Source organism: Lolium perenne, chromosome 4 (assembly GCF_019359855.2).
Source record: "Lolium perenne isolate Kyuss_39 chromosome 4, Kyuss_2.0, whole genome shotgun sequence".
NCBI lineage: Eukaryota > Viridiplantae > Streptophyta > Magnoliopsida > Poales > Poaceae > Lolium > Lolium perenne.
In genome coordinates this window covers 38,248,919-38,264,559 of record NC_067247.2, presented here as the reverse complement: position 1 = coordinate 38,264,559, position 15,641 = coordinate 38,248,919, and the positions used below count along the sequence as shown (strand labels likewise).

At 42.1% G+C, this 15,641-nt stretch overlaps 2 protein-coding genes across 2 annotated transcripts; one reads left to right on the top strand and one right to left on the bottom strand.

The window, feature by feature from the left end:
* The first annotated feature begins 447 nt into the window (after nucleotides 1-447).
* LOC127292204 (remorin 4.1) lies at nucleotides 448-2,484 on the top strand. Its single transcript, XM_051321562.2, has 2 exons — nucleotides 448-1,303; nucleotides 1,972-2,484. The coding sequence occupies exons 1-2, from the start codon at nucleotides 590-592 to the stop codon at nucleotides 2,161-2,163; spliced, it is 906 nt and encodes a 301-aa protein (XP_051177522.1). The 5' UTR covers nucleotides 448-589; the 3' UTR covers nucleotides 2,164-2,484.
* An 854-nt stretch (nucleotides 2,485-3,338) lies between these two features.
* Nucleotides 3,339-9,263, bottom strand: LOC127292203 (mitochondrial Rho GTPase 1). The gene is made up of 14 exons (XM_051321561.2): nucleotides 8,915-9,263; nucleotides 8,667-8,799; nucleotides 8,404-8,550; nucleotides 7,922-8,098; nucleotides 7,548-7,799; nucleotides 7,254-7,322; nucleotides 7,057-7,112; nucleotides 6,733-6,814; nucleotides 5,994-6,205; nucleotides 5,833-5,899; nucleotides 5,629-5,741; nucleotides 4,532-4,682; nucleotides 4,104-4,290; nucleotides 3,339-3,764 (listed from the first exon to the last, which is right to left on the bottom strand). The coding sequence occupies exons 1-14, from the start codon at nucleotides 9,124-9,126 to the stop codon at nucleotides 3,691-3,693; spliced, it is 1,932 nt and encodes a 643-aa protein (XP_051177521.1). The 5' UTR covers nucleotides 9,127-9,263; the 3' UTR covers nucleotides 3,339-3,690.
* Nucleotides 9,264-15,641: the final 6,378 nt, after the last annotated feature.

Genomic DNA, 15,641 nt, shown 5'->3' with positions numbered 1-15,641 from the left:
TCAACGCCATCGGCGAGATCGTTCTCGACCAGGATTGCAAACGGGATCCCATAAACTGATAAAAGTCGTGATTATAGTTCATTTCGTCATTTCTAGTTCAGAAATTTTGTTCAAACTTTGTGAACAAAATGAAGTTGAAGCGGGACTTTTGCCAAATCCCGCTTGCAGCCCTAATTGATACTCCATATATGCATGCAGATTGCAGATCAAGAAACAAACATTCGAGTTATCTCGGAACGTACCACTAGGACATTTAACAAGAAGCCACTTGCGTTATGCCCAATCTCGAGGGAGCACCACTGACCCCACGACAAGTACGTGTCATCCCGCAGTACGCGCCACGCGCGACAAGCTACCCATGCCCGGGCCCACATGTCATCCATCGCCTTCGTCTTCGCTTGACCCGCACCCGCGCTCGCGCGCGCCGGATTAATATAACCTCGCCGAACACGCACACAAACCACACCACACGCGAAAACCCAATCAGAGCACAGACGTGCACCGCAGGGACACCGCGCGCAGGCTCTTCCCCGGCGACGCATGGTACTGCCGCCCCGCCGGCCGGCGCCGACGACGACGACGCTAGCCCATGTTGCATGAGCGGCACGCACCACCAACCGCGTCCGACGACGAGGAGGAGGTCGACGATGCCCCAAGGGCCGACCACGACGTAGCAGGCGAGGTCCAGTTCCCCACCCCGAGCACCACCTTCCACGACGTCGTCGACCAAGAGCAGGACGTCACCGAGGTGCGCGAGATCCAGCCGCTCACCGTCCCGCCGCCCTTCACGCCGCCCACGCGCGCCGGCTCCGGCGTCTCCACCGCCTGGGACACCGCCAGCACCAGCCACCGCTCGCTCACCTCCGAGGAGCAGTTCATGACGATGAGCCGCGAGTTCACCGCCATGGTCGCCGCCGGCGCCGGCACAGGGGCCGACACCCCAAACAACAACAATCCTCCAGGCGCCGACCAGCTCACCAGCATCGGCGAGGACGAGCTGGAGGAGCACAACCCGCTGGCCATCGTGCCGGACAGCGGCCGTCCCTTCGCCACTCCCGGAGGTAGCAGGGGCGGAAGCGGCAGCGGCAGTAGGGCGAGGCTCGACCTGGAGGTGGTCCCCGCCGCCGGGCCGCCGGTGGAGGCGAAGCAGGTGAAGAAGGAGGAGGTGGAGACCAAGGTGTCCGCCTGGCAGACGGCGGAGGTGGCACAGATCAACAACCGCTTCAAGCGGGAGGAGGTGGTCATCAACGGATGGGAGACCGAGCAGGTGGACAAGGCCTGCGCATGGCTCAAGAAGATTGAGGTAATTAACCTTCTTAATTATCACTCAACAAAGTTCGCTTAATCTGCATCTTCATCGCTGCCTGCAAAGCAATCTAGCATCAATCATCTTATTACCTTGCAATCGAGACTCGAGAGAGAAAATCAGCACCAAGCTTAACAATCCTTCCAAGACTTAGAAGAGCATGGCAAACTAACACAGCAACCAAATTGCCCAAAAAATGTTTTTTTTTCTTGCAAGAACTAGCACGGTCCTGAGACAGAGCAGATCTTGGATGATTGATGCAATTATTTTAGTTCGATTTTTGACAACTGATTGGCAAACCAGTCATCTGTTCTTCCTTTGAGAAAAGGCATGAAAGGAACAGATCTCCAAGTTAATTAGATGTGTTACATCAGACAGACTTTCTCTCAATTGCCCCTTTCCTTCGGGTACGTGCGTGTAAACATCAGTTCGTTACAGCTCAATCTCGCAACTTTCTGCGCCAAAAGGTGGCTGTTAATTGCGAGACTATGATGGATCGTTAACAGAGTGATTTCACAGCGCTAGGAGAGGAGAGTGGTCTTTCTCTGGTAGAACTATTACAGTTAGCTTTTGACATCTACTTTCTTGATCACCATGAAAACAGCAACAACAGTTCTGTGCATGTGTGACTAATAAGTCTGATCGATCCCAATTGTGGTTTGCAGAGGAAGCTTGACGAGCAGCGCGCCAAGGCGGTGGAGAAGACACAGAACGACATCGCCAAGGCGCGGCGCAAGGCGGAGGACAAGCGGGCGTCGGCGGAGGCGAAGCGGGGGCTGAAGCTAGCCAAGGTGCTGGAGCTGGCCAACTTCATGAAGGCCGTCGGCAGGGTGCCCACCAAGCGCTCCTTCTTCTAGCTAGCACCAAGCTCTTCTACCGGTCGTCACTGGTGCCACCTTGCTGCCTTCCTCTCCCTTCTGAACCCTGTCCGTTTTTGCCTACGGTAGTATGGCTGGTGTGTGTGAATTGTGATGTGTCCAATCGATCGAGAACCTAATTGTAAAAAAGATTGGAAACTGCTGTGGTATGCTAGTAGTAGTAGCTGCCGGCGACGCTGTGGTCGCAGGGTAGCGTTTTTTCTGGGCTTGTATATGCTGAACTGGTATGGATGAACAATGTGTTTGCTAGAAAAAATTGCAAACATTCAGAGAATCGGTACACGTATACCTTTGCAGCTACTGTGTGTATATCTTTTCACTGTTTTTGGTACTATATGCGTGCATACACATCTGGCCCCTGATGAGGACATTTGGTCTGCTCGACATGCATCTAGCTGAAAAGTAATCAGAATGTTGGTTGTCTTGCCACCTAGAGCAGGATCATGCAATAGGATAAGCTTTGTTTTGTTTCAGCAGAACGGAATAGTTTTTCAACGATACATAATGTGCAGGTCGATAACGAAGGGCGTGAGGAGACTTTCTCTATCTTTAACCTTAAGAGTCTAATCTTGGCTTGCGTTGTGTGAACACGAGGTGGCTACTGTATTCTCCTAGTAATACGCAACGCATCATGGTGACCGAGGAAGAAGTTGAGCAGAAGCCCTGAGCTGCACGTCACTGCATATGCCACTTCCCTCATGATAACGCAAGTTCAGTCATGCAATTCTATCGCCTGAATCGTGAAAAGGACCTGACGTGATTGTGATTGACCCGATTGGAATAACCAAACCAGAGCAAGGAGGGAACGGGCTTTGGCGTCGACACCGGTGCATGGCTGTTAACATCAGCGATGGCGAGGCGCTGCCGTATCTCGCTGGCTCTTACCGGAGTCCAGACACAACGGACAGGGACGGCCGACGTGCAACACAGGATTCTTTCTCGACTTTGCTAGTCGAGACCACGACCAATGGAGGAACTGCCTGTGTTTTCTTTTTTTCCTGCCCAAGGAGAGCTGCCTCGTTAGGTAGAAAGAAAATGGCTGAGCGTTAGTTGTTTATTGGACTTTACCCTTGAGATTACAGTTAAGTTTTGATATTCTACGCTCAAACTGAACAGAACATACACTTCAAAATCCAGAAATAGTTCTCCAGACATGTTCAAACTGCATCTTCAGCATTAAAAGAAACATATAATAAATGTTCAAAAGTAACGGGTAAAGAAGTTGAGTACTGCAATGTGGCCAAAAAAATTTAGGGCAGTGGTAAAATTTTGACAGAGCTAACCAGTCATGACAGTCAATCAGCTAAAGCATCTAACAGAGCCTGATGACTGCCGTACATTATACCATCCAAAACTAAATTGTAAACCACAGGTTATCTTTTCATGACCCAACTGTACATAAACAGCACGTTCGACAAGCAATACACATCAAGCTAGACGATCCCACTTGATGGACGATGAACCTGCCCGTAGTACACGCTTATTTCACCACTGTCCGCGAGGGCTTCATGACGACGAGCTCTTCCTAGCCGCATAAACCCTGTAGGCAGCTACTCCCACGACTCCTATAGCAGCTCCAACTGCAAATTATTAGTCCAGTATTAGAATGAGTTAGTATTGGACGGGCTTTACTCAAGTATTATGCTGAACAAAATTATTATCTAGTGGCAACTACTACACACTGGGACAACACTTTGTTCAATACAAAACCCAACATGCCAGTTTCGACTCGGTTCACAAGTGTTCCCAACCTACCTTCATGTCAACCAATTATTTCACATTGTTATGAACTTGCTAGTATTTTGCTGAGATATGTAGACAGCTTTAGTCTCTTACTATATCTATATTTTAGTTCTGTGTGGAATTTACTCCTGGCTAGTGAGAGAAGATTTGTGACAAGATCGAGGAGCTGGCTTTACCTGAAACAACCATGAGGGAGCGGTTCAGAAGTTGACGGTATTGCCTGCGTGATTTACCAGCTTCAGTCTCTGGAATGCTCAAATGGGGTCGCTGTGCTGCATGAACAACTCTACAGAAAATATTGTTCAAGTCTTTCAACTTAACGCTAATAGGAATTGGTGTTTCGATTCCCATGTCTTGGCTAACCTGAAATTGGATAAAATTATCGTTATTCCATAAATAATATAAACAACTAGGAAGCTGCCTGCCTATGGTAGTATCAAGAGAACTGCGGGCAAATAATGTACTATAGGAACCACTTGCACATTATTTGCCGACAGAGCGAATTTAGAAAACATATTCAAATCCAGTAAAACATCTGCTGTTTGTTAATTCACCAACCAAAATGGTAAACTTAAATGTCAAACAAGATGGTATCACAGCTTACTCTGGTTGATTCTTGTAGAGCCACTGGAGATTGGTCAAGATCGTCCTTGGCAGCAACTATAAGGCAAGGAACCTCATAGCCAGTGTTTTCTCCATGTGTAGCCACTTGGACAAGCAAATCTCTCGCTCTTTGCCAAGAAAATTCATCACAGCTGCCATTTTGCAGGTGTCACATTCAGTGATATGCAGCATAATGAAATTATGTATTGCCGAAGAACAAGTCATAAAGTAAGATATACTCCAGCAGATAAGCAAGATTTATGCATAGACATATAGTGCCCCTTAAGAGTTAATATTATATGCATTCAATCTTGATTGGCAACAATCATCAGTGCCATTTACACACCAGCGAAGAACAGTTGAACCAATTAAGGATCAATATGGTTCATTTTGTACTAAATCAGAGTCAATTAAAAAGGAACCAAGGGAGTACAAAATAAGCAAAATTTATGCATAGACATCTAGTGCCCCTTTAAGAGTTACTATTAAATGCATTCAATCTTGATTGGTAACAAATCATCAGTGCCATTTACACACTAGCGAAGAATAGTTGAACCAATTAAGGATCAATATTTTATGCCCAGTAGGCTATTCTGGTAATGTGAAAGTGGTTTTAAATACATTAATAAGTAATTTTGCTGACATTTTGCAAATATAGCATTGAACAATCAGTAAACATCATTTTCCTCGCAAGATGGGCTATCAAAACTTTATATAATTCAGCAAACTGCCACATTAGACACCAGGCAGAAAATAATGCAACATACCCCAACTAAAAAAACGTGGTAACCATACTATATTCAGTACAACAAGTATTAACAAGATCACTCATCACCACACTACTTGATATCATGTCATTTTAACAAAACTACAAAACCTTGGTAACCACACTTAGCCAACTACAAAACCCTGGTAATCACACTTATCCAACTACAAAACCTTTGGTAACCACACTTAACCCAATACATCCAACTGAGACAAGTATGAAGATTAATCTATGCCATGTTTGCAAGAAAAACAACTTATAAGACAATTATCCGTTTTCTCAGAAACTGATTGTCATGAATAAACAATAAAACAACTCAGCAGAATACATACCTATCGTAGACAAATACTGCTGCATCACAGGGTGCTAAGGATTCCTTGTTATTTAGCAATGATCTGACATCACCTTCAGGAATCTCTCGCAGTATAAGTGTCTTTCTAGTCCCCTTCAATAAAAAATACATATTGAATAAGAAAATTGATCATTGCAGAGCAGAAACATCCATCAAAATACAGATATCACTTCAAACTACTTACATCAGACAGTTCAACAGTGTTTGCTGCAAACCGGTCGCTATTGATTGGTACAGCCTCAGAAGGTTGCCTGCAATAAGGATCGAAAGTGAAATAGAGTTACTAAAAGGTACCAGAGAGATATGAAAATTTGTGGCGTAAACATTGGGAAATGTATATAATACCTTCCCAGGAAGGATTGTAGCAATGCAGTCTTTCCAGCGCCTTTGGGACCAAAAACATAACACTGGAACACATTTCTTTGAGTCTGCTGCTTTTTACGGTCCACTCGTCTTTTCCTTGTGATGGTAAATGCTGAATTGAAATCGCCCGAATAGCCAACATATACAAGGTTGGCGAAACTATTTGCTGGATCTAGAAGTGTCATAAGAGCCCACTGCAATTGGAGATTAATAATCAGCAAAGGGAAATCTACATGTAATCTCGCCTACAGTTTTCTAAGCACACCTCCACAAGATCAGAACAGCTGTGTTGTCTTACATACAAACACGTGTGCCTTTCAAGGCACAACACTACATATGATGCATCTTAATCATAAAGAGCACAGCACTCCTAATTAAGACTTCAATCCCAGTTTTAGTTGGTTTACGTTTCTTATGTGTCCAGTGTAGTGTTTAGAAAATCTTCTGTGGGTTATTTTGTATACTGAGAATGACAAACTTAGAATAAGGTACAGCAAAATCATAAAAAGATTACAAGAAACTATTGACTTTCTCAAAGTGATTAAAATAGCTCATTTAAAGGTGCAAGACGGTCACATTATGAACAACAAAGATATAAGTTCGGAATAGGGCTTGCTTTCTTATAGGTTGAACCCAACCAACAAATTAACGAGCAGCTTAAAAAATTATTGTACACACTACGTATAATAAAGTTGTTACCACGCTAAGATTGAAAGAATACCTTAGAAAGAAATCCTTCAAGTGATAACCCACCCAAGACATTCCTATCAGCACAGTCTTTATATAGATCAGAAGTCCACGGGCTGAAATAGTAAGAGACGAATGAAGATATGTAAATGGCAAATGGCAAACAGAGACAGATGACTAAATAGACGAAACTTAAGAACCCTTTGATGAAAGATCAACAGATTCAATCAAAGCTAGTAGACAAAGTAATACAAGGTTGACTAACAGAGAATAAACTATGTAAATTACAGTAACCACTTTTTGACAAAATAGTGTCAATCAAAAACTAAAATCGCTCATTTTTTCATCAGCAACTTACTTTTCAGGTGCTGTTGAAAAAAGATCCTCCAACTCAGAAGGTAGCAAAGCTCCGTCCTGGATTTGATACGTAAACAGATTTTCAGAAGATCAAATTTTTATGGATACAATTCAAATGAAAATGCTAATAATAATAAAGAGCATGACACTATCATGGAGGATAAACAATAACTGTGGCAATCAATGCATTAAACTTACATTATCTATGTCAAACATGTGGAAAATTCCTTTCAGGTAATCAACCACTTCATTTGTAAATTCCAGCGTCTGTGACAAAGAAAGTGGACTTTAGTACCAACGAAAATATTATGGACCAAAAGTATGGTATAGAACACAGGTAATATGGCTAGTAAAGACAGGATTGCAGATACCCAAGGTACAGTTGAAATTACAAGCCGTCATAAGAAGGTGACACCAGAATATATGTGTGCTGTTTCTAGCTTCAACTGGCAATAAAATGTGAATAGCTGACAGTGATCAACAGAACATTACCTGATCAGGAGCACGCTTAATTGAGGTCGGAATGAAGTCATCTCTAAGCTTGATTTCATTATCATAACCAAATTTCCTCAATACAGTCCATGTAGTTTCCAAACGACCTTTCTCGATAAAAAGAGCATGAAGGAAAAGGAAGCCAGTCAGGGTAAGGCCGCTGTCATTTACGCCTTCAGGCATCTTCTCCTGCACAACTCTCTTGACGCCTGAAATTTCAGTAGGCTGGAGAGGAGCGCTGAAACATCTGACCTGTAAAAACCAACGGAAAGGGAATTATCACCAGAAGTAGAAGAATGGCAATATAAGACACTACTAGTGAGCCTTAAGTTAATAGTACAAGAAAGCGCAAGGCAGAGTCAGCGGATACAAACCTGAAAGTCATTGAGCTCCACATCACTGAGAGCTCCATCCCGGTCATGGTCACAGAGGATGAAAATGCGCTTGAGAGCCCTCACGCAGCGTGGCTTCAGAGACTGCGCCTCTTGATCAAACAGAGGAGCTGTGGGGTGAAGCACTGCCTTCTGGGCATAGTAGAAGACCTCGGGCACCTGCAGGTCAATTAACTGTTATTATAGAAGACATACACGAACGAAGACTTTACCTATAGACTTGTAATAATGCAAGAATCAAAATTACTTGTTGCATTAGTGCACAGTTATCAAAACACAACAGAAAAGCATGGTTGGAACATTATTACATTAGGCTGAGCAATAGCACGTGTCAATCGGCATATTGAGCGTTCCAGTTTCATTGTTGTTGCGGAAATAACAAGCGTGGTGGTAAAATTAGAGATTTGAGGCTGTAGTAAACATTCCCTAAACGCTGGCTGAAGACAAGGGGGGGTGTTTTAGACCTGGATCTGGCGCAGCGCAGAGCACTCGATGCAGGTCTCGATCTCGCGGAAGGACTGCATGATGGGCGCCATGGTCTGCTCGAGGCTGTTCTGCTGGTCGTCCCTGAGGTCGAGCTTGCAGCCGACGACGATGACAGGCGCCTTGAGCTGAAGAAACATTGGAGAGCAGACAGAAATCATTAGCACCAGGGGCAACACCCTACGAATCATGACCTGCAGCAGCCACGAGCACAGAAATAGAACGCAATAAGAAGGTTAATGACCTGGATGCGCCTGAGCTCGGGGAGCCAGTAGGTGCTGAGCCTCTCGAGCGTGGAGAGCCTGTCGCAGGCGTAGGTGAGCACGACGGCGTCGGCGGCCTGGCACTCGGCGATGAGCTTGGGCTTCTGCTCCGGGCTGCGGCGCGTGCAAGAAACGGGGGTCAATCACCGGCCCAAATCGATCGAGCAATCAAATCAATCGGAATCCAAGACATGGGTTGAATCTTGAGAGGATGGAGGAGGGGGCTGACCTGGATGAGGTGTCGATGATGGTGATGGGCACGCGGTCGGGGAAGTAGTCGGCGGGGAGGCGCGTGTGGGGCATGACCTTGGGGACGTTCTCGGGGAACTGCTCGGTGGCGACGGCGACGACGAGGCTGGACTTGCCGGTGCCGGGGTCGCCGATGACGACGACGCGCACGCCGGGCCGGCCCGCGAGGTTCGCCGCTGCGGCAGCCGCCATGGTCGGCGTCTAGGGTTTTGGGGATTTGGGGGCTGCGGTGCGGGCGGGCGGCGGTGTGGCGTGGAGTGTCCGTCTGGAGGTGGGGCCGGACGGGGAGGTGGGTCTTATGGTGGATCGATCGATCTGGTTTTTGGCTTTGCTTCGGCTTGGAGGGGAAGGAAACAAAGAAACAAAGGAAGAAAAAGGAGAAGCAATGGAACGCAGAGACCTCGTGTGCTCGCCTTCGGGCTTGCAAAGCACGCACAAACAAACATCTTGCGCTTCAATCAAATAATTACCATATCACTTCAATCAAAGTAAGTAAGTCTACTACATAAAGAACGCGCTTTACCGTGAAGCAACCCGAAATGTTTTTATTTGTGTTTTTTTTTTTTCATTTTTGCATGCTTGTTGTAGCATGTTAGTTTTCTTTTAAGTTTACTCTTTGATTTTTAAATAAAGTATTAAGTTTTTCTCTATTTGAATGTTTAAAGTTGCAAACATAATATGGAGTTGCGGATTTCTGCGCTGCACTTTTTAGTACACGATTTTTGTCTTTTTCTGATAACTCCTAAAATCTTGATAAATTCACAATAGCTGTAACTTTTCATCCTCTATATTCAAGTAAATTGGTTTAATTTTCTGAGGTGCCTAAGTTGAGAAAAAAAAATAGTTTTGTTGCAGCAAAAAATTTGGATAGATTCTGCCTTACTTTGTTAGATCATTTTTTTGAGTGTCAAAACGATTTTTACTTGGATCTTTTGATATGCTATAATGAGTAGAATATTATGTGCTCTCTGGTTCATCAGGATATAATTTTATTCTTGATTAAAATAGCATCAAACATGATTTTTTTTTACCTCTAACCTCACACCATAGAATAGAATGGGCAGAAAAATCTGTAGGGATTCGTTGCATAGAAAACAAAAAATTTCCTACCGCGAGAACGCAATTCAAGCCAAGATGCAATCTAGAAGACGGGAGCAGCGAGGGGATGATCAAGACTAACCCTTGAAGATTTCCAAAGCCTATAAGAGTAGGCTCTTATTGCTGCGGTAGACGATCACTTGCCGCTTGCAAAAGCGCGTAGAAGATCTTGATCACGGTGCCACAATCGGGCAGCACCTCCGTACTCGGTCACACGTTCGGTGTTGATGAAGACGACGTCCTTCTCCCCGTTCCAGCGGGCAGCGAAAGTAGTACCTCCTCCTTGAATCCGGCAGCACGACGGCGTGGTGGCGGTGGTGGTGGAGATCTCAGGCGGAGCTTCGCTAAGCGTGCGGGAGAAGAGGAGGAGAGAGGGGGCGGCTAGGGTTTGGGAGAGGGGGTGGCCGGCCACCTAGGGGTGCAGCCAAGCTATGGGCTTGTGGTGGTCAGCCCCCTCTCCTACGCCCCTCATTATATAGGTGGAAGCCCCAAGTGTTGGACTACAAGTCTTCGAATAAGACCCGAACCAAAAACCTTTCATGTGTAGGGAAACCTACCCAAGGTGGGAATCCCACTTGGGGTGGGATTCCCCCCTTCCATGAGGGGGGTTGGCCGGCCACCCTTGGGGAGTCCACCTTGGACTCCTCCCCTTTAGGGTTGGCTGGCCATGCAAGGTGGAGTCCCTCCGGGACTCTACTTTCCATGGTGATTTCTTCCGGACTTTTCTAGAACCTTCTAGAACCTGCCATAAATGCACCGGATCATTTCCAAACTTGGAATATGACTTCCTGTATATGAATCTTATTCTCCGGACCATTCCGGAACTCCTCGTGATGTCCGGGATCTCATCCGGGACTCCGAACAAATATTCGAACTCCATTCCATATTCAAGTTCTACCATTTCAACATCAAACCTTAAGTGTGTCACCCTACGGTTCGCGAACTATGCGGACATGGTTGAGTACTCACTCCGACCAATAACCAATAGCGGGATCTGGAGATCCATAATGGCTCCCACATAATCAACGATGACTTCAGTGATCGAATGAACCATTCACATACGATACCAATTCCCTTTGTCACGCGATATTTTACTTGTCCGAGGTTTGATCATTGGTATCACTCTATACCTTGTTCAACCTCGTCTCCTGACAAGTACTCTTTACTCGTACCGTGGTATGTGGTCTCTTATGAACTTATTCATATGCTTGCAAGACATTAGACGATATTCCACCGAGAGGGCCCAGAGTATATCTATCCATCATCGGGATGGACAAATCCCACTGTTGATCCATATGCCTCAACTCATACTTTCCGGATACTTAATCCCACCTTTATAACCACCCATTTACGCAGTGGCGTTTGATGTAATCAAAGTACCTTTCCGGTATAAGTGATTTATATGATCTCATGGTCATAAGGACTAGGTAACTATGTATCGAAAGCTTATAGCAAATAACTTAATGACGTGATCTTATGCTACGTTTAATTGGGTGTGTCCATTACATCATTCATATAATGATATAACCTTTTTATTAATAACATCCAATGTTCATGATTATGAAACTAATCATCCATTAATCAACAAGCTAGTTAAGAGGCATACTAGGGACTCTTTGTTGTTCACATAACACACATGTATCAATATTTCGGTTAATACACTTATAGCATGGTATGTAAACATTTATCATAAACATAAAGATATAAATAATAACCACTTTATTATTGCCTCTAGGGCATATCTCCTTCAGTTTCCCACTTGCACTAGAGTCAATAATCTAGATTACATTGTAAAGATATAACACCTTGGCCTTCTGGTGCTTTATCATGTTTTGCTCACGGGAGAGGTTTTAGTCAACGGATCTGACATGCTCAGAACCGTATGTATTTTGTAATTCATTTGCGTCTCAACGCATCACTCATTTCCAAATGAGTTGGCATTAAATATGTTTGATCTTCTGGTGGAACCTTAATTCTGCGGTCTGAAATAAGTCACTAATATTGTCACATACAATATAGCTTCAAAATTCTGACACTGTCGGAGCTACACCAAGTTCTCAAAGAACTTCTTGACTTAACATCCTCAGTCATTGTCAAAACAATGACATACTCTGCCTTTCGTTTCTAGAATCCGTCACAATATTTAGAACTATTCTAAATCTAACATAGACAACTTCTAGCTCATTGTGCTACCTTTAAAACAACACTTAGTCTAATTTGAGATTGAAATTCTATTTTTATATGTGACAAAAAAAATATCGGTGTAATCACATTACAGCGATTTGTTTGTCATTTCTCCATACAAAACTATATATATATATCCTTGGTTCTTCTAAAGTACTCAAGGATACTCTTACTGTCGTCCAATGATCATCTCATGAATCATTCTGGTATATGCTCATAACATTTTAGCGCACAGGACATCTGATTGTGTACATATTACTCGTGATCCATAATCACTCATGTGTTTTTACTCATTGAGTATCAGATACACTCAAGTCTTGTTAAAACTTCACATGACAAGAACATTTTCTTAATATTTCTATATTGAACTATTTCAATATCCATTCTATGTACTTTGACTTAAACTTATTTTGTGTTTCAATCTATCTTTATAGATCTTGACACTAGATATGTTTCAGTCCATATCCTTTCATTGAAATTAATTTCTCAATGAAACCTTTTAATCAAGTATATATAATTACATCATTTATAACCAACTATATGTCACCTACATAAAGTATTATAAATGTGTCTTAGCGCTCCCACTTAATTTCTTGCAAATGCAAGCCTCTTCATCGTCTCTGATGAAATCAAAAACTCTTTGACTATTTCATTTGGTGAAGATTCCAACTCCGTGATACTTACTTCATCCAATTTGAAGTTCGTATACCTATCTAGTATTCCACGGATCAGCAAAACTCTTGGTTGTATCTTGTATACACCTTTAATACACACTTCTGATAAGTAATGTATTTTGCCATCCTACTAACATATCTCATAAAGAAAATATGTAGTGATTACTAGAATAATCCATATAGACTTTAATCATTGCTACGGAAAATCTAATCTTGTCGTAGTCAACTCTTTGAACTTTGTCATAAACAACTTTTCGACAAGTCAAGCTTCTTCAAGGATATTTCATCCAAGTCCCTCAATTTTATAGATCTATTTACTTTCAAAAAGTATTCATCTATCTTGGATTTCATGGCGTATAGCCATTTTAAAGGAGTCAGGGCCCATCATAACTTCTTTGTTTGTAGTTGGTTTATCATTGTTCACAATCAATCCTTTGTCCACAAATCATTTATTTGATCACAAAGTAAACCATACCTACAAGGTTCAATATGTACTTCGATCTTCATGGCTAAAACACTTTGTAGTCATGGGAGCCATGATCGTTGTGGTCGCTTCCGGAACCATTTTCCGATGCTGCGCTACTCTGATCATTATGCTCAGGTTCATAAACCTTATCAAGTTTTATTGTCCTCCCACTCAAATATTTCGCTAGAAAACAATTTCTTGGAAATAAGCAAGTAACATTAACAAACACTTTTGTCGTTTACTTCATAGTGGAAAGAATTCCCAATCAATTCTTTGGGATAACCAACAAAGACATTTATCCGATTTTGGTTGTAAACTTTTAGACCAAAATTTAAAGAAAGGACTATTAGGGTTCATACCCATGCCATAACTCGTATGGTGTCATTTCAACGGATCATGATGATGCTCTATTCAGTGTAAAAGCGGTAGTCACTAAAGCATAATCCACAAAATATAATGGCATCAATATTTTATCTCATCATTAATCCAACAAGGTTTGGATACGTCTTTTGGATACTTCATCATCACTATGACACTCCAAGAAACGTGAGTTGTAGAACAACTTCATAATTCTCTTTGATGTTCGCTAAAACTCGTAATTCAAATATTTCCACTATGATCCAATCATAGATATTTGACTTTTCTATTACGATGTTTTCCACTTCATGCTGAAATTTATTTGAATCTATTCAAATGTTTCAAACTTCTTCCTTATCGAATATATCCACATATATATATTCAATTCATTGTTTGAAGTTTTCATGAAGTAGAAGAATCTCCCGCACACAACTATGTCCAGTGAACCACATACATCATCATGTATGTTTTCACTAAGTTAGTTGCCCGTTCAACTCTTGGCCTATAAACGGTATTTTAGTCATTCTCTTTAGAAAAGATTTGCAAGCGCCAAATGATTCAGAAATCAAATGACTCCAAAAATCCATTTGCATGGAGTTCCTTCATGCGTTCCTTTCTAACATGACCTAAATGGCGGTTCCACAAATAAGTGGAATTCAAATCATTTGCCTTATGGCATTTTAGCGTCAGTGTTATGTATGTGTGTTTCACCATTAAGATTTATAATAACTTATCCATCGTACATGGAGTAATGTCATAATTTGAACAACTCATTGTTTTCATTTGACCAGAGCAAAATAACAATTATTAAGTTCTTTATTATAAATTCTAAGGGCTAGATAGAATGCCAACGACGAACATAATAACACTTTATTTTTTTCCAGACGTGCATTCCTATCATATTCCTTGTCAATCACTTAGGCCATTGTATTCTTGTATTGCGTTGTTTTGTATGACACTTCATACCAACCAATATAGTACTAATACCCAAGAATTTTATAGTGTGACTTAATTAGGAATACAACCATAACATGTATATCATTTATATACACCTGAGCTAGACTTTCTAGTCTTTTCTTTTCTTTCTGCCAAAATATCTTTTGCAGTTTCTCTTTTAGCTTTCCTCATTATCCAGAAAAACACTTCAACATCAATAACTTCTAGGTTTGTTGGTCAAATACCAATAACCTTGAGGTTCTTACTTTGAAGTTGATCATCATATGACAAGTGTTTCAGATTTCACTATTAGTAACTTTGTAATATGATGAACAATTTCACTCATAATTTTATCCATCATATCATGACGACTTTTCGAGACCATGTCTGTACATGCTAGGCTCGTAAAGTTTTAACCTTAGTATTTGCATGTGCAAATCTAACTTGCATCCGTTGTATGCACACGTAGAATCTATCACACCCGATCGTCACTTGATGCTTCGAAACGACGAGTCTTACCAACGGTGCATACTAAGGATTATTACTTCATGGATATGCGAATATCTTTAGTGCCCCAATGGTTGGAGGATTGGGACGCCTTGCGTCTTCAACCTTCGTACATTCCCATAAAACTTATGAGTTTATGTAGTCTCACCAAATTATATTCTATCATCTTGCAATAAGGTCTTAGATATCACATATATCTCATACCTTGATTATTTCTGAAAACTAAATTTTCAGCTCCTTACTTTTCAAACAGATTTGAACTTCAAGTTTCACGGAGACAAGATAACTTTAGGTACGAATTGAAACCATAGCTCTTTGAATCAACAATGTGAGGTTTACTAAAAGTTTGCAATAGAACTTAATCATTTCTTGATTCATTAACAATACGACACTAGTCCGTAAAGTTATTTGTCAGATTTAACAGTATTTCTATCTCAATTACAAGACTAACGCATAGTAGTAAACGGATGCCAATTCTACAAATT

Excerpts from the sequence above, each read along its gene's own strand:
- LOC127292204 (XM_051321562.2), top strand. The coding sequence starts at position 590 with ATGTTGCATGAGCGGCACGCACCACCAACCGCGTCCGACGACGAGGAG. Across the intron at positions 1,304-1,971 it reads CATGGCTCAAGAAGATTGAG|AGGAAGCTTGACGAGCAGCG; the intron begins GTAATTAACCTT and ends TGTGGTTTGCAG.
- LOC127292203 (XM_051321561.2), bottom strand. The coding sequence starts at position 9,126 with ATGGCGGCTGCCGCAGCGGCGAACCTCGCGGGCCGGCCCGGCGTGCGC. Across the intron at positions 6,815-7,056 it reads TTTTCAACAGCACCTGAAAA|CCCGTGGACTTCTGATCTAT; the intron begins GTAAGTTGCTGA and ends TTACTATTTCAG. Across the intron at positions 4,291-4,531 it reads CTCTACAAGAATCAACCAGA|GTTAGCCAAGACATGGGAAT; the intron begins GTAAGCTGTGAT and ends ATCCAATTTCAG.